Source organism: Neolamprologus brichardi, chromosome 22 (assembly GCF_056152115.1).
Source record: "Neolamprologus brichardi isolate AB-2024 chromosome 22, ASM5615211v1, whole genome shotgun sequence".
Lineage (NCBI taxonomy): Eukaryota > Metazoa > Chordata > Actinopteri > Cichliformes > Cichlidae > Neolamprologus > Neolamprologus brichardi.
The window spans coordinates 23,033,700-23,052,413 of NC_142124.1; the positions used below are offsets into that span (position 1 = coordinate 23,033,700).

General features: G+C 40.2%; 1 protein-coding gene across 2 annotated transcripts in view; it reads right to left on the minus strand.

Moving 5' to 3' along the window:
- Window positions 1–9,514: 9,514 nt before the first annotated feature.
- csmd2 (CUB and Sushi multiple domains 2) overlaps window positions 9,515–18,714 on the minus strand; it is a 262,542-nt gene continuing 253,342 nt past the window's right edge. For both annotated transcript variants that reach the window (XM_087834531.1, XM_087834530.1), the window contains 5 exons: window positions 17,741–17,902; window positions 16,056–16,168; window positions 15,319–15,406; window positions 10,630–10,762; window positions 9,515–9,883 (listed from right to left, as the gene is read on the minus strand). In XM_087834531.1, coding sequence (XP_087690657.1) covers window positions 9,724–9,883; window positions 10,630–10,762; window positions 15,319–15,406; window positions 16,056–16,168; window positions 17,741–17,902 — 656 coding nt within the window. In that variant the 3' untranslated portion in view covers window positions 9,515–9,723. The remainder of the gene's footprint in view (window positions 9,884–10,629; window positions 10,763–15,318; window positions 15,407–16,055; window positions 16,169–17,740; window positions 17,903–18,714) is intronic.

Consider the following 18,714-nt stretch of genomic DNA (forward strand, 5'->3'; position numbering starts at 1 on the left):
GAAGGCCAAAATCGGGCTGATCGCCAAAACGGTCGCACGACTCAAAAATCGGCTCAAAATGGGCCAAAAATCGCACAGTGTGAGCCCGGTATTAGTTGCAGCTGTTCCAGTCCCTTGATTAAGGAGCCAAGAGGTGGAAAAGGGGCGGAGCGAGCTTTAAAGGAAGACTACAAATTGGTTTATGCCATAACTCGGGACCATGGTGGGGAATTGGAGTTCATTATGTTAGTATTAGTTAGGTTTTGTGTGTTTTACCCCTTCTCGTGTTTTTTGTGGGCTGATCAGCCACTTTGAGTAGAGTTTTGTTATTTTGACCTCTTTTATGGACCCAAGATTTTGATTCTTTTTGCATGATTTAACCAATTATGTTTTTTGGGTTAAATAAAAAATCATTTTTTTGGACTTTAACCTGTGCCTAAGTTTCTTACACTGCTCGGTCCATCGCAGAGACCAGTTGATCAAATCCATAATTCTCTTTAGGTTTTAGAAACAGACTGTGAGAGAGTGTTCCAGGGAAAGTAATACAAAAAACACGAGACTAGACAAGGACATGAGAACTAAGCAGGGAAGATAAGGGAGAGGAGAGGGGGAAAAGTGCGTCCGCCTCCTCCGAGAGTCAAAGGGAAGTGACATGACATTTTTGACAGTAAGATTTTTTTACCGATAAGTGCTGCACAGATAAATTAAACGTTTCTTAGAGGAAAAACTTCTTAAGTACAGACTAAAAATCCCAGTCATGTGGTGTTCAAAAAAGCAAACGCTCATGAATACGTGACACATCCTGTCGTGTCAAACACTTCTGCTCTTAATTGGTGCGGTGATTCAGCAACAGGCACCCACACTTTAGAATCTTAACCCTCTCAGGCTCAAATTAAACTTTTTGTTGCTAATGCACAACCAAGTCCTGCAGTGGTACTTCTGAGTAAAAAAAACCTCATGAAATATGTATGTGGGGTAATCAGGTTGTTAGTTTTTAACTGCTGCAAATCGGCAACGCCTGCCTCGAGAGGGTTAATAAAGCATTCCATTAAATGCTGAATGTCAGATGTCTCTGGCTCATAGAGCGACAAACAAGATGTCAATGCCTTAATGCCCCAACTCAGGCAATATAACATTATCAAAGGGGACCCACATACAGAGTCCACATCAAGAGGTTTGAGAGGTGGTTTCACAAGTACAGGATTCTTTTCCTTTTCATCCACTTTTTACTTCTCATTTAGGACACCAAAAACGACTTTATTTTGGGTTTAAACACACTCCTTCACAACAACCCGTTAGATTTGTCCCGTAAGCTTCCTCTTTTCTCCTTTGCCTTAAGACTGAGTTTCAGTTTAGTCACTCCATGTGAAATCGTTTAGCTTTTTCCTTTTTCTTCCAGCTTTTTTGTTCAGTTTTCCATCAATTTTGTGCCACACCTGTGTTGAGGTAGTCAGTCAGTCTCTTCAGTGTATGAGCTGGCAGGTTGTCTCGTCAGACTGAGACTCAAGCCTGCCAGTGTTTGTTGCATTTCCCCAGACTCCTTGTGTGTTTTTGTACTTCCTTGTGATTGTGCATGACCTGTTGCCTGACTTTTGGACCTTTCCTTTTTTCTCATCACTTGTTTCACAAACAAACACCTGTGTATGAATATATCTACCTGGATAAAAGATTGGGATTTTTGGATTGATTATTCAATGAGCAAGCTAATCTGGAGAATAGCTGTAAGAGCAGTGAATGTATGAGCTGAAACTCTGTTTGGATCTAAAAGAGAAAGCCACTGTCCTCATTAGTGGAAGGACCACTCCCCTTCACAACTGAGGTACCAGGGAGTTGGAGTGCATGCCCTCATGTTTCCTGATAGTTTATATTAGTTCACTCTTGTTCAAAATACGTAGTAATGCAGGAGCCTAATATAGGTTATGATTTTGACTATTTATATAGTTTATTGAGCACTTGACGGTGTCGTAAAACAACTATTAAAATTAAATTGGGATGCTTTCAAAAGTGTGTGTGTGTGTGTGTGTGTGTGTGTGTGTGTGTGTGTGTGTGTGTGTGTGTGTATATATATATATATATATATATATATATATATATATATACTCTTTAAGCAAACAAACTACTGTTGAGATATTACTGATTAATAATATACAACTTGAGCTGACTTCTCTCCCTGACTTTCTCATCCAGACTTGTTTAAACATTTTTACTCGCTGCAAAAATATTGCGAACACGAGCCATTGCATCACATTTTCAATTTTGTCTACATCTGCACCCAAAATCACAAGATGCATTGTAATACTCCTTCTGACTCAATTTCGTGTAGTGTATTTCTTGTTTTCTCAGATCCTGAAGTGTGCGCATGTTTGCAATTTTTTTTAAAAAGAAAAAGGAAAATAAGCTTGGAGCCATAAATTCCAAGCTTATTTTGACATCAGGTTGCATCAGGCATACAAGTATACCAGCAAAGACCCATTAAGATGTTTACTGGTATAGTGGGGGGAGTCATGGCCATTGAGTGAAATAAATATTTGATTCCAAATCAAAACATGAAACTCAACGATAAGAGTTTGAAGTTGGTCACCAAGTTTGAACACATGTCAGGAGGGATTTTCATTCACTCCTTTTTACACAAACTCTCTATATCCTAAAGTTTCCTGGCTGCTGCTTGGCAACCCAAAGCCTGTCCATTTTCCCCTCAATCTGGCGAAGTCGTCCTGTACCCTCAGCAGGAAAACCACCCCTTGACCGTGGGGATGGTTTGGGTTTGGGTCATAATCCTTCTTTCAAACACAACAGGTCGAGTTGGTTCCAACAAGCTTGATTTTGCTTTCACCTGCCCACGGCACGTTCTCCCAAACCTTCTCTGAATCATTTAGATGTTCACTTCCAAACTTAAGAAGGGCCTGTACATGTGCCTTGTTGAGCAGGGGGACCTTGTGGGCGCTGTAAGATTACAGTGACGTGGTGTTCTTGGTGACTGTGGTCCCAGCTGGTTTCAGATCACTAACAAGCTCCTCCCATGTAGATTTAGGCTGTTCCACCAGGTCTACAATCTTGTCCCTGATATCCTTTGACAGCTCGTTGGTGGTTAGAGGTTGGAATAGGAAAAAAAAAAAGATCTTTGGACATGCTTGTACACATAATGAGTTAAGACCAGGAGTATCTGTTTTGAACGACTGATTGTAAGCTGTGTCACATACTTAATGTGATGTGATTTTTCTGTGTTTTTGGTTGATATTGGGGTGGCTGTAGCTCAGGTGGCAGAGCAGGTCAGCCACTAATCAGAAGGTCGGTGGTTCGACCCCAGGCTGCCTCCTGGCTGCATGCCAAATATTCTTGGGCAAGATACTAACCCCATGTTTGCCGCCTGGTGGTGGTCAGAGGGCCCGGTGGCGCCAGTGTCCGGCAGCCTCTGTCAGTGCACCCCAGGGCAGCTGTAGCTACAATGTAGCTTGCCATTGCCAATGGGTGAATGACTGAATGTAGTGTAAAGCGCTTTGGGGTCCTCAGGGACTAGAAAAGCGCTATACAAATACAGGCCATTTACTATTTTTTTACCATTCTGTGTCTCTCCATTAAAAAAAGTTACATAAAAATTAGAGCAAACTTAGAAACACAAATAAAATGTGGTCATTCACCACAGGACATCACTGTAGTGCTTATAAAATGAGTCTGTACCAACAGGACATGAAAAAAACCCCACCATAAAGAGCAAATCAGATATTCTGACACACAAATGCAACGCGCACCAGGAACACTGGATATATGGCCTTGCCTCTTCCCCCCTTAGAAAGGCTATACACGATACATACATCATACTATACATTAACTAATGATTATGGGTTTGAGCCAATAAACACAAGCATTCACCCAAGTGGTAGGTTTTATGTTTTATTCCAAAACCTTCAAAATAAGTTTCAAGTTCAAGAAAGTAGAATAAGCTTAGACACAATGCAAAGCATCATATACAGACAGATAAAATACATTTTATATATTGCAGACAAGCCATGGTGGGTCTTACATATGTACAGTATGTATGTAAACTTTTATATACAATCTTTTTTACATATACAAAAGAAGCCTTGTTTCTATTTTTCTTTGTATATATTTATATTTATATATATATTTATATATATATTTATATTTATATATAGATTTTTCATATACTCCCCACTAGCATTTGTACTACAATAATGAAAAAGAAAAACATTTACATATATGTCAATCCATTTTTTCTTTTTATATTACAAATGTATTTTCATAAAAATATATCTCTGTACAAAAAAAGTTTTTTTTTATTTGTTAACATATTCTCTTATCTCAGAGACATTTCCTCTGCAGTTGCTCTGTCGTTGCACAGTCTGCTTAAGCTCACGTTTGTCCACGTCGTCACCGGTAAATCCTTTTGGTGTACAGCGAGACACCGACACTGGCTCTTTGCCTTTCGCCGTTTTGTCTTTTTTTTTTTTTTTCTCGTTGAGGCCTTTAATGGCCATGTCGAACCTGCTTGGGCATTGCGGGTTTTTCAGTCTCACATAGAGACTAGTTGAGAGATTTACAGAACTGGCCTTGAAAAAAACATGTTGAAAGAAAACAAAATGAAAATATGGGACTTTATAAGTTTGTTGCCATGGAAAAACTAACAGGAAAAATATCTGGTAATAAAAAAGCAGCTCTTTGTAAATACTTTGCTATATTATACTCTAGATAAATTGGACATTCTGTTTTTAGTCCAAAGATAACACATACTGACAGGTTTTTTTATATATTTTTTTATCCATTACTGCACACAAACAGAGAAAAAGTTGTGGGATTACAGATATTCAACACAGTATAGATAGATAAATTCTGGTGCACTCAGTGAAATGAAATACATTCAGTAGTTTTTGAGCAATAAATCCAGTGATCTGATCATGAATGATCCTACTACCACGCCGCTCGCATTTCACATTGAAAGAATAAAACTCATTTAAGCTTCAAAGCTTTTCAAAATACATCCCTTCCCTCTCTCCCCACGCTTTAGTCCACTAGAAGAGCTGAAATGGGCTGAATAGTGAAGGCAAATTGCATGGAATGGGCCTGTAAAACACAGCGGGGAAGTTGAGATTTGTTGTCTGGCCATCAATATGTGGTGGCAGTGAGAGACGGGAGATTATAAATGATAGCTGATGCAGAACATGTCACACGGCATAACTGATGGATCGCTCGGTTTTTCAATACATGTGCAGTGCTGTCCTGTGCTGCGCGAAGAAAGGGAGAGCCGTTGGTCGGGTCCCTGACTGCGAGGAAAACTCTGTGAAAGACCATAGCTGTGGTGTGTTTCATTATAGAAGAGATGGGAGAGCAGGACAGAACCCAGAGCTGTGACCGGCTGATAACGAAAATGAACTGAAGATGAGCGCCGTTTGTGTCTTAAAATATGCAAAGAGAACCAGGAAGTAGCCTGCTGCTATTAAGAAAGACTTAATTCGGACTCTTAGAGCACGGCTTCATTGAGAGCTCTGCGATCTGGACTTCACTCTCTTTGAGAACTTTCTGGGCTAACACTAGATAGGTTAAATACTTTTATAGATGTACTGACCATTAAGGGAAATGTATCCATAAAATGGTTTGGCTTGACATAAAAAAAACAACAGCAGAAATAAATTAAGCAACATCAAGACGTGACAGAATAATAAATCTTAATTTTTTATCACTATATGTCTAATTCTAAATCGTCTGAATTTGGATAACTTTCTTTGGTTTATTTTTAAACTCGCAAAGCAAACAGAGGGCAAACACCCAGCCGAGCACGAAGCCAACAACATAAAATCCTGGCCATTAATCCTTGCACACCAAAATACAGTACGACTGAGCACACGGCTCGTTTGGGGGGGAAAAAAACAAACTGATGGTGACTCTGGCACGAACCTAACAAGCTCAGATTTTCAGTGAGATCAAAGATTAAAAACAGATCTAAAAAGCCTGCGGACTCTTCAGTTTGTGTGGGTTACTCAGGCAGGGATAAGGGCTTTACCGAAAACCCTAAAAGACCTAATATCTGACATAACAAGAGGAAACCCCTCTTCCCAAAGAAAAAAATCCTAGGAAAGATACTGGAATTCCTTAACATAAGAACACTGCGTCTAAAGCATATTTATGATATAAGGGGGTAACAAGGCACTATAATTAACATAAAGTGCTTCCTGGAGGTACGAACATGAAAAAAAGAAAAGAAAATTGTGTTTGGCCCTTGAAATCCTTTTTTTAATCCTTGAATTTGTGGTGAATGAGCCCTTGTTAGTAAAAACAATCATATTTGTGTGAGTGTTTGCTTCTGTATCCAATCCAGATTTATAGTCTAAATCTAGGCAAACGGAATTGCTTCCTCTGGGGTTCGTGAACACGCCGTCCTTATTTACACGTGTTTGTTTGATCATTTTGTGTAAGTTGGGGAAAAGACCGCTTGAAAGTGCCCTTAACAGAAACTGCGATTTAATAATGAAGCCGTCCACTTTGCTGACATATTTGGACCAATTTCACAATAAAAACAAATGAAATCCACAGAAAACTATAGGAACTGAATAGCAGCTCCTTTGAGATTATGCGCGAGCGACTTCTCCACTCCCTGTGAAATATCCAGGCTAATTCAATCGTTTCCTCTCCCATCAATTCACTACCAGAGCAAGCACGGGGCAATATTCTATCTGTACAGCCGAGATAAACGCGAGCTTTAAAAGTAATAAAATTGTAAAAGCAATTACCGACCCACAGTGAAACTGATTGAAGAAACAATACGGTGATTGGTTTCAAAAGGTCTGGAATTCTGAGGGAAATTATGTACAGTGGGCAAATTTAAAGACTTCATTAAAAAAAAGAAAAGGGGGGGGGGGGGGGGGCATAATGTATAATAATAATAACGCAGCAACAAAAATCCATAAGATGAATTTCCTTTTTTGATTTCTAACACACTCACACAAAAATCACACACAAAAAAGGAACTAAAGAAGTGAAAGGGATCTGAGCATGTCCTGATATTGGGAATGTAAAAATGAATTTTCTTAGGGGGTTTGATGATGAAGCTAAAATTAAAGCAAATTAGACGTAATGGCCCAATTTGCTCCTGTGAAATTCGCACACTATTCACCTCACTTAGCAGCTGCAGGTTAGCATTTACAGGTACGGGAGCAGGAAGTGGAGCAGGGTGTTTTTGAAAACATCCTTTCCCTCCTCTCTCTCTCTCTCTCTCTCTCTCTCTCTCTCTCTCTCTCTCTCACACACACACACACACACACTTAATACGGGTCACAAAGCATTCGTATTTTCATCAGACGTGTCATTCACCAGCCAAGGTAGAGCCCCGCTGTTATATTAGATGACAGTTTCCTCCTGTGTTGCATTTTCAATATAATATTTTTTTTTGCATATCACTCCCCAGTTGCCATAGATATGGGGAAGCGTTAGCAGCAAAGACATAAACACTTTTTTCGACCCCCTCCCAAAATCATATTTATCATTTCCAATTTAATGCATGGGGAGTAATCAGTAGGCCAGCGACTCCCCTGCTGTCACAGCTCTGAGGAAGCCTTCTGCAACATTTTTATGGAGCGCGAAGACAAAACAAAACAATTTTTTTCTTTTTCTTTTTTTTTCCAAAGGGGAGCGAGCTGTCAGAAGTGAGCTTGCAAGAAAAAGACCTGAATGTAATCCAGAGGGAACGCATCTCAAACCCGAGCGCCTTCATTTGAACATTTCCAGAGAGCGAGAACATGACCTCACTTTGATCTTTGTTTTCCTAAGGCCAAAGTTTAGCGGAGGTACTGCTGCGAATTGTGTCACCTTTTAATCCAGTGAAACGAGCAAAGCTGGATCCGGGATTAAAAGATACTTTAAAAAAGAAAAGAAAAAAAGCAGATAGTGTAATCTTAATACAGATTTGCTGTCTTCTCGAGGAGAATGTGCTACATTCTGGTTTGTTGCGACATGGTCCCTTTTCCTCAAGGGCCTCAGAGCAGAGGTGGCGGCATGGTTAAAAAAAAAGAAGCCTGTTTTTGGAGCAAATGTCAAGAGTACTTCCCCTTGCTTAACCTTTGATTCAAGTGTGTTAGCTTGAGAAGTGAATGTGTCTCTCTTCGGTCCCTTTGATCTATCTGATCAATTGCTACCAACCAAAAAGAAAAGAAAGATGGAGACTGGATTTATAGATTGTCGACATTTAATTTACTGGTTTCCGGAGCCTCTGAGTTGGCGTAATCCTAAGCTCGTAAACTCAATACTTTCGCTTCTTAAAGCAACAAAAAATAAAATAAGACAGCATTGTGTGTTTGTTTGGATTTTTAGGGTGAGAACAGATGAGGGCAGCTACAAGATGTGCACATGAACATACGCACTCACACTCGCATGTACAACTCTCACTACAACCTCACTAAGTGCTTTTTTTTAAATTTCAGCAGCCCAAGCTACCTTTTCACCCCTACACTGGACACAGCTGCCTTGCCAAGCAGAATTTTATTCCTGCTACAAAAAAAAAGATGAAGTCGAGTGTGTCTGTGTGTGTGTCTCCAGCAAGGCCTTCAAAAACTCACTGAATTTTTAATTCATCCTCTGCCAGAAACTGAGGGGTCCCCAATGATAGTTTTCGAGAACCTCAGGAGCGGACAGCTGGGAAGAAAACTGGCATCCAGCGACTCAAAGAATAAGGTGAGCAGCATATAAGAGCGAACACAATAAAAATAGCTAATGAGAAAGAAAAAACAAAAAAATGAGAAAGATGAATCGAAACAGTCCAGACTGCCTCCCTCAGATTCACGCACAAGCCAATACGGCGCTGCCCGTCTTACAGTTCGCTTGCACAGAGGCCTCCGTAAGCTACAGGTATATTTCTCGACTTAAAAGTTTACAGGTAAAATTCCCTTTGGGTTTAGGCGGTGAGAAAAGTCATCACAGCTTTGCTCCCAGTCGTACTCCCCGCTGGCTGCAGTTTAAGGTGGAAGCTTTTCCTCAAAATATGGAGAATGATCAAGAAACCACGTAAAGTTACGAAAAGCGCGTTGTTGTTGTTGTTGTCGTGTGTTCAGGTGGTTGTCTTCACGTGGTTTCTTTCTGTTTGTTTTCTTATCGCCAGCAGGTAAGCGCCTTTTCCACTGGAGATGTTTCTTGAAGGTATTTCAGCAAATAAAATAATCTTTGTCTTGCCCTCTGCTCAAGGAGCTATAGATGTCCTCAGCTGGCACGTAGGCGGGGACGTGGTGCACCTCTCGTCCCTGGACTGAATCGGTGACGTATCAGAGGATGAGTGTGTAGAAAATGGTGGGGAAGGGTCAGGGAAAAGAGAAAACCAATGGAGACGATAAAGATGACAGAGAGCAGAGAAAATATATGCATTAATGTCATTTTCCCATGATTCCAAATAACCATTCTATTTTTATAAACAAACTACACTGGATTTATTTTATACAATTAATATGATGGTGTGCGGATCAAAGGGAAGACTGCAGGAGGAAAACCAATCCCTGATTTTTTTCTATACATAGAAAAGTCTTCAGGGAAGAAGGTAAAAGGTTGAGTCTGAAACTACATTCTGAGAAACTGTGTCTTGCTTCAACAGTTGTGGCGCCTCAGATGTGCGATTATCTCAGGCTCACGTTATCTACTCTCAGAGAAAAATATGAAATCACGGATGCCTGAAGTTCCAAGTTATTTTTGTATCGTGCACCCAGGGTGACCCAGCGGTGGTGTGGTACTCACCTTCAGAGGAAGCGGTTGCTATACAGCTGTGCACACTGTGCTGACTGTGAACTCTGTCTCATTGGCCATGATGTCAGTAGGTTGGATGTTGCGGTCATACATAGGGTTCTCGAACGTGGCTCGCCCGTTAGTGTTCTCATGGCCCACGTAACCATTGAAGGGAACTTTGGGTCTTCTTCTAAAAAAAACAAAAACAAAAGGAGGTGTGGGTGTGGGTGGATGAACAATAATCTTTATCCACTCCTAGCACCAGATGTTCCTAATGTTGTGAGCATCCACAATCTGCTGTGTCACGGTTACGAAGCAAATTTTCTCTGCAGGGAAGGTTTCCTATTATCACAGATTTTCTCATATTGAGGGTAACATATGCCTTTAGTGGATTAAAAAGAATCTATTTGAAGTTAATGTATTTTGGAGGAGGATGCATATACTCAAGCAAGAGCAAACTTCACCAACTTGGAAAGAACTTCAAGTAAACATATTTCCTGTCAGCTTCTCTTATATGCATGTGCTGTTTTCTTTCCCTTGTCACTTGTCTTGTGTCATATTGGTCTGCTTCATGCCTCTGCTGTTCCCTGTGTTTGCAGTGTATTGTGTATTTTGAACAATAAAGCATGTGCACCTCAATATTCTAGCAGGCTCACAAGGTAAAAAAGAAAAGGAATCCGAGGAATATGGGTAACCTAATCACTGATGCAATAATATTGCTTTCATAAACATAGGGAGAATGACTTGAATAGGATGCGACCACTTGGATGCTTCATTTCCTGAAATGTGATCGCACTAAGCATTTCTTCAGCACTGTCAACAAATAAAATAAGCTATCAGAAAATGTTGTTTGTCATTTTTCGTGTCTTATTCAAGGACACTCCTCGTTGAATAGTGAAATAATAAAGATCAGCTTGGAGTTGTAGCGAGCCTTACCTGTGTTTGTAGAGGTACAGAGCGAAGCCTGCAATGATCATGGCTATAAAAGGCACTAGGATGGCTGCCGCCACTGAACTGCTGTTGGAGGCAAAGTTGTAGCCTTGTTGGTCTCTGCTGGGATCTAAACTCTCTGGAAGAGAGACAGACAAGAAGTTGAGACATTACATGAGCATTACTTCAGCGTATGACTACAATAAAGTCCCATAAAAAAAAAAAAAGTTCCAGTAAACAAAAGTGATATTATCCTCCTCAGTCCATTAGTGGAAATAAATAGGATAACAATGTCATAAAAGAATTTGTGATGACTGAAGAAGCCTACCAGGAAGACTCCATTTATAAATAATAGCCCGAGCAGCATAAACTGCCTTTTTTTCCTCTTCTTGGTTTATTGCTTTACTTTAGCTTCATTTCACCCCCTGGGAATGTCAAATTTCATTATCCTAACAATGACTCTTAATTACTGACATCAAAGCCCGACAGCTATTAACTCATTTCAGATTCATTCTCTAATTTATGGAGGTGTGTGTCTGTAACAGCAACAGCGGAGGAGTGACGGCCCACCTGTTTGCCACGGAATGCCAAAATAGCTCCAATAAAGGACGAGTGACAAACAGGAAGGAATTAAATTAGTAGGTTGCGCGGTGTTTGCCAATCAACCCCCCGCCGCACACAAACAGATGCACAAACACAGGCAGACCGCACTGGCGGTTACACCGCCGAGTTAAAAACACAACGCAAAATGCCGACAAATTAAGTTGGATTATTTCAAAGATGTCTAGCCCACCTCCCACACACGCATCTGCTTTTTTTTTTTTTTTTTAAATAAACGCTTAAACTTGTGTACACATGAATACCCCGGTATAAGCCCCAACCCTCGGTATTAATTAAGAGCTGTTTGCTCAATCAGTTTGTTGTAGCAGGATGTGCATGTGTGTATCTGTGGACCGCACCCGCTCTTTAAACACCTTTGTCACTACAGCAGATTTTCACATCCACTTTCACCGTGTACACACACACACACACACTTAATCTATGTTACCCTCGGCGTAACTTCGCGCTCAATTCCAAATTCCTGCTTGTATCTGATCCGTCTTTGTACCTACACTTTGGCTTCTTTAGTTTGTCTAGCAGCCAATATGGAAGCGTCTCCAGCGTGGGCTTTGCTTTTCAAAAGCTGCTAAATTCCTCTGAAATATGTCACTGCAAATACGAAAGCAGCCAAGGCAGCAGCAGCATTTGCTATTTAACTGTTTATGTGAATACGAGATATGACATCATGTGAGCAGATTAAAAACAAAAAAAATCTGGAGGACAACGGATCTATTTTAAACATAACAATGTCACAATTCATTCTTCCTCTACTCATTTCTCTGTATAGCGCAGCGACCTTTAATGAATACCGTGAGCTAAAGAGACTCGGAGCGAGGCAAAACCTATCACGGGTACGTGAGAAATTAACAATGCTTAATCAAGCGTCCCTGACTGCTGATGGAAGCTTAGGACACAAGTAATATTTCATTTAAGTTATTATCAGATTACTATGCAATTTAAGGTACCCACTCAGAAATCACATTAAGCCCAATTTACGGTTTCTGTTATAGGAACTTTAAATTCACGTCCCCAACTTTTCCCATTTCTTTGGTAGATTTGCAGCTAATGTTTAAAATTTATTGATGGATTTTTGCTGTTATGTACATAACACATATCCTCTCTGCTTAACAGGTGGCAGTATTCTTAAACCAGAACTAATATGAAAAATAATGTATAATTAAAGAATAAATGTACAGCAATACAGTTAAAAAAGGGCCTTAAATATACTCTTTTTTTTATGACACGTGTCATTAATTTCTGATATAAAAGAAAGCCATGTATTGGTGCATTGAAGCATTGTATGCCAGGTGGATCTGATACAAAAGCAATGTTACTTCAGGTTTAAAGGTACAGTATGTAATTTTAGGGATATTGTTCAACAGAAAAAATAATATTGTACTTATAAATATATACACTGATTAGTGAGCCATAATGGCTTCCAACACACCGATGCATTCTCCTAAAGTTAGATATAATACTTTCAAAATCCATAGGAGCAAGTGCTTTTTGTGCAAGCTGATGTTGCCCAAACATCTTGAAAACAGTGGACAAGAAGGACATTGCCATCCCGTCTTCCTTCTCTCACCCCAACCAGTCACGGCAGATGGCCGACCCTCCCTGAGCCTGGTTCTGCTGGAGGTTTCTTCCTGTTAAAAGGGAGTTTTTCCTTCCCACTGTCGCCAAAGTGCTTGCTCATAGGGGATCAAATGATTGTTGGGTTTTTCTCTGTATGTATTATTGTAGGGTCTACCCCTTACAATATAAATTGCCTTGAGACGACTGTTGTTGTGATTTGGCGCTGTATAAATAAAATTGAACTGAATTAAACTGCTTAATCGGGTCTTTTGTCAATTCAATCCAATTTTATTTATATAGCGTCAAATCACAACAGCAGTCGCCTCAAGATGCTTTATATTGCACAGTAGATCGTACATTAATAGATACAGAGAAAAACCCAATAATTATATGACCCCCTATGAGCAAGCCCATTGTCCAATTTGTTAATGTATATTTTCATCATCTCTTTCTCATTATATCTTTCTCCTCCTCCAACACTGCTCTCTCGTCCCTCATTTCTTCCTCGCGTCATGCCTCATCTGGTAAACTAAAGTCAGGGTGCTAACAGATGAAAATATGTGCAAACATGCTTTTTTATACCCGATGTTGTTGCAATTAATCTTTGTTAGCAAATTACACATGGGACACTCCGGTCTCCACACAGCTGATAACGAGACGGCTAAATAACAACAACAGCTTGTTATAAGCTAGCATTATTCCAGCTAATGTTTGAGTCTTGAGTGTCCTAAAAATCAGTCTTTCCCTCTAATAAACCATTTGATTACATTTTAACATCGTATGAGAGTTTATCTGTATTGACTTAAACAATGTTAGATCTACTTCAAAGAAGTTTTCACTACTGTCAGCTAACAGCAGTCCTTACTGACAATAAAGTTCAGGATGTCCTCAACAACTCGCCAGAAGTGAGCTTGACTGACTCATCGACTTGTATCGGACTCCGTTCACAGTTTTACAGCTTCCTCCAGGGTACATAGATTTGGGCACATATTGACAGGTAAACAGCGGACTGACCGACTATATACTCTCTACAGATGAAGGGCGGCCAGAGTTGTTTTTCCCTAATCCTTGATCTTAATCCCCAATTTCCTTAGGGATTAATAAGTGGCCCCTGTAGCAAGGATTCTGCACTTGAGTAAGAAATCTGCTGACAGCTAGTGGTGAAATTTTACACACTGTACCTTTAACACATAAGGCATGTATGAGTTGCATAATACATCACAAATTTGAGACAGCATACAAGGCGTGGTGAAAAATGTGCCTTAAAAAATACTAATGCACAGTTCATCTACAGCTTGATTAAACAGTTCTTGGGTGCATGAGAAGATCTAAAGCTCTGTTCATGTCTTTCACAGCTGTTTTTACCGCAACTGCTATGTTTCGATCTGTCAGTGGAAGTTTTGTTCCGTCCATTTGCACTTGTGCTTATGCGAGGCGCGGCAGTCTGTCAAAACAGCGACGCTTCAGTTTGATTTTCATTTTCGAGGAGTGGACAATGTTGCAGGAGGCAAATATGGCTTGTGGGGCAGATGGTGATCAAAGATTGTGTACGTGTAGCCAAAAACCTCCTGCGTTTTCAAAGTGCTCTGAGCTGGCTGGAGATGGCAGGTTGGCACACACTCGATGCCGTTTCCACTCAGCGCTCTCCCCCTAGACGCCTCAGGGCGTTTCAGTAGAACGCTACAATAACAGTCTCACCCTGGGGGACAGATTTACAGTGCATAACCCCATGTCTAAAAGAAAAATAATCGAACAGCATGCTCCAGGTCACTCTTCAACTGACGGTTTGCTTTTGAGCTTAGAAACAAACTGTGGACCCTTTGGCAAAAAACTGCTGAGATGGACCCCCATCACCATGGATGATCATCCACATGAAGGCGAGGTCAGGTTAAAAGCAAAATTTGAATTCTGTGGAAAAATCGTGTTCGCAGTGCAAAAGGAGGTAGATGGGAAATGTCAGATCAGACTGCACTCAGGACAGATACTAACTTTAAATCAGTTTTAATTGATTCAATGTTTTAATCTTATGGGCTTGTTTCCAAAACCTTCTGATCACACCTTGTATGTGGACAGCTGTAACTCTTTGAAAAGCACTTCTACATCTCTGGCAGCAAAGCTGAAGTTGCTGAAGGAACCACAGAATGACACACAGCAATGAACAGATAATATTTACTACATGAAAACTGCCAGATATGAGGCTACTTGGCAAAGTACAGGTGTCAACAAATAACTGTCAAAGGAAACATTCTGTTTAGCTGTTTATGAATGTGAGTGTATGGTTTGTGTATACGGATGTCATTTGTGTTTGCCTCTTGCTAGCTTCACAGGCACATGATCCTAAAGAGTATTTACACTTTACAGATAAGTGAAACCCACCACAGTGTATGCTGTAAGAGCTTAAGGATATTACATACATCTCAAGTGACATTTTTTTCCGAATAGAAATCCAAAGAAAAACAAAATCTTCCCAGGAGACCACTCGGTCACAGGTTTCTGTGACCAAGTGGACCACTCACTCACCCAGTCTCTGGAGACCAAATTGGCCAAAGCCTTTTCCGGTGACAACTCCCTGGTACACGTAGGAGTTGGAAGAAGAGATGTAGGACACCTGGGGAGAGAAAGGATTGGAAGACAGACGCTTAATGTGTCACATCCCGGCTTCACAAAGGAGCGTATCACCAAAGTGTCAGCAGCTGGTGCACGCAGAAAATGAAATATCACGTCGAAAAGAGCTGAGAGGCACTCGCGTGGCTGACATTTAATGTGACGGGTTTTTTTCTTCTTTTTTCTGATCCAGAGAACAAACATACGCACACTCAGTCCCGCTGCACACATGTGAGCTTGTTACCCAAGAGGATTACACAGAGGATTCGCACCGGGGCACACTTAAAACACTCGTGTGATGTGCATCGTATGACACATACGCATGTTTGAATAAACATAACCGCATTTACTGTGACCTGCTTTTTTTTAAATTAATCGGGAGAGAGTGTATTAGTGGTGCCTGAGGTCGGAGGATAATATGGGAGAGTAGAGTGAAAGGGGGTGGTGTGGGTCTGTGGAGTCCTGATTACCAGGCAATGATTTAACTGACATTTTAATTAAAGAGAAAACTCTTGGTGGGCCCTCCATCTCCCTAGAGTGACAAGGTTAGTGTGCTCGACATAGTTCACAATGTAGATGCGTGTGTGTATGTTGTGTAAAATCTTTTCAAGTACAACAAGAGGTGTTGTTCTGGACCAGACCCTTGTACTTACACGTCCATCTAGGGACCAGTTGTCCATTTTGAACTTGTTGACAAAGATCTCCACGGGGCCTCTGATCTGATGAACCTGTAGCACCAGCTGAGCATCCTCTCTCTTATATGTACCTGCAGAAAATGGGTTGCAGTTATTTCGGAAAAACAGACACTCGTTTGATAAAAAGACGTGACATTTGCTCTGAGCCGGCCTCTTGTTGAGTTCATGTCGACTCTTTTATTCTGTTTCTGTCCGTCTGTCGTTACCTTGTGAATCCACCGTAGGAAAACGGAACTCTTTTGGATAATGGCAAGTCACCAACACTGTCTAATAAATGTATCTAATTTTAAGCTTTTAGGAAACGGGTGCAATGTGGTGCCCTCTTGAAAATGTTTCAGTATTCTACTTTCATGTTCCCCTCACACTAAAATGCAGTTTTGAGGAGGCACAATAGACACGTGCACGTTAGAAGTTTCACCAGCATGTGGCAGGCCGCGAGCAACCCGCGTGAAACATCAAAGGCGTGCAAAAGAAAATCCTGGAGCAGCAACATAAGTCCAATCTCCTTTTTTAAAAAAAAAAAAAAAAAAATCAGACCTTGTACTCTTCTTCCTTGAGAGCCATTTAAAATTAACATATTTTGTCTTAAGACCTTAGTGAAACTTTTGCACTTTTGATAAACTGACTGGCTATGGCGCTGTTTTGCCAAGAATTACTGCAGGTAAAAATACATTATTAAATCTTGAGACGGTTCCCAGCCTCGAGGCACGAAGCGCAGCCTACTGGCTTTAATGAATCTTTAATTTTCTCTGTATTTATATTGTGTGTTCTACACATGACATGCAGCGATAGGCGTGCCATTAAACAAAACACAAAACAAAGAAACTGTGAAGGTGCGAGAGCCCAGTCGTTGCTGCTCGCTGCTGTGATTCATACAATAACTCGCATAGTAACACACAGTTGCTTAAGTTTTATTAAACAGCGTTCCCATTTCACTTTTATTCCCCTTCCAAGCAAGGCAATTTGTAATGAAAGATTATGGCCGACAATAACCAACTTTTTTTGTCACTGTCAATAAACCCCATAAAAACCTACGGTGTATGTGAAGTCAACTCAATATAACACCTCTATAATAAAGATATCTGTCAGCCGGTGCCACAGCAGGTCTTACTGATGGGTTTTTAATCGTTTACGGACAAAACCGAGTTCTGGAAATGCGAAAGCTTTGCCTAGGCAGAGGAAAAATCTCATCAGACTTCCCATTTAAATGATGGATCTATTAAAAGATAAAATTCATAAAAACAATCTTAAACATTTTGAAAGCTAGTTAAAAAATGGAAATTTATAGTTTGTTGCTCAGTTTGTCTATTGAAAATATGTGAAAATTACATATAAATACTACCAGCTACAGGAGTGAAGTGTCCAGGCTGCTACTGATGAAAATTTGATGATGATTGCAGCTGTGCCGTGATTATACCACTGAGAATAATATAAAATGTCTGCTGCTCTGTTACAGCAGCAATAATCCAATTCAAGCAGAGACCACACTGATTTCTTGCTTCTTGAACTCACTTGAAATTTGGATAAAAGCAAACTCAGTCGGATCTCTGATATGAGAAGCAATTTAGAAGAATTGCCCCACGCAGACTGTTTTTATGAGTGATGTTTTTCTTTTGAAGATCTTGAGTTAGTGTTGTACTCACCTGCCAGTTTAAGTTCTACTCCACTGTGGTCGATGAGTGTCCCATTAACCCGGTTGCTAAAGGGTTCAAAGGCAGTGATGCTCAACATAGCTGGTTGCTTCTTCCCGAGGTACTCGTAGGATCCCCTCCAGAGGGAGTTCTTAGCAAATACACCAACAGGAACTGAAAGACAAAGGAAGAATGAATAGTAAAAATGAGGTGTTTTATTTTGCAGAGGGGGTTTCTGCAAAATTAACCTTGGGATTACAAGTCTTTGATAATTGATACATGAGTTTTTGAGACCTCTAGATCTTCAGTTTGATTTTTTTAACCATAAACCCTCTTATGTTTTTTGTGCCCCCATAGCGAGGAAGTATTGTAATTGCTTCCGTTTCTTTGTTTGACTGTCTCTCTGTTTGTCAGCAGCCTTGAGTCCACAGTTTTCATGTTATTTTTGAATGTGTGACAGTAGATAACAATAAGAACTCAAGCTGATTTAATTTTGGTGAAAATCAAGTCAAGGTTAAGTTTACAACACATGTGAAAATCTGTTAAATAGCTATATTTGTAATGGATGGACTACACAACAATTTGCTAGGCCTTGGTGAACATGAGTACTTAGGCTGGCATTTGACCTTGACCTTTACTGTTAGCACCCAAGGTCAAAGCTTGAAAACAAATTTCCATATCAGGTAATATATCATATTGAGAGAGCTATACATCGAACTTCAGGGAGATTTGCACTCTCTGAGTACTAAGCAATAATTTGCACAAAAATCATGGATGTAGCAAAAATATTGCAAATTGATATTTAAATTCTGTCTTTTAAAGAATTCGTCAGAAGGTTCAATAAACAAATGTTTGGAATGTACAGACAGATTTCCCATGACAGTACAGGACACGATTCGCAGTTCCTGCACAATTCAGCAGAAAACCTCAGACTATGAAATCAGTTTAAAGGTAGAACTAATCACTGAAATCAGGTACGTATTGTA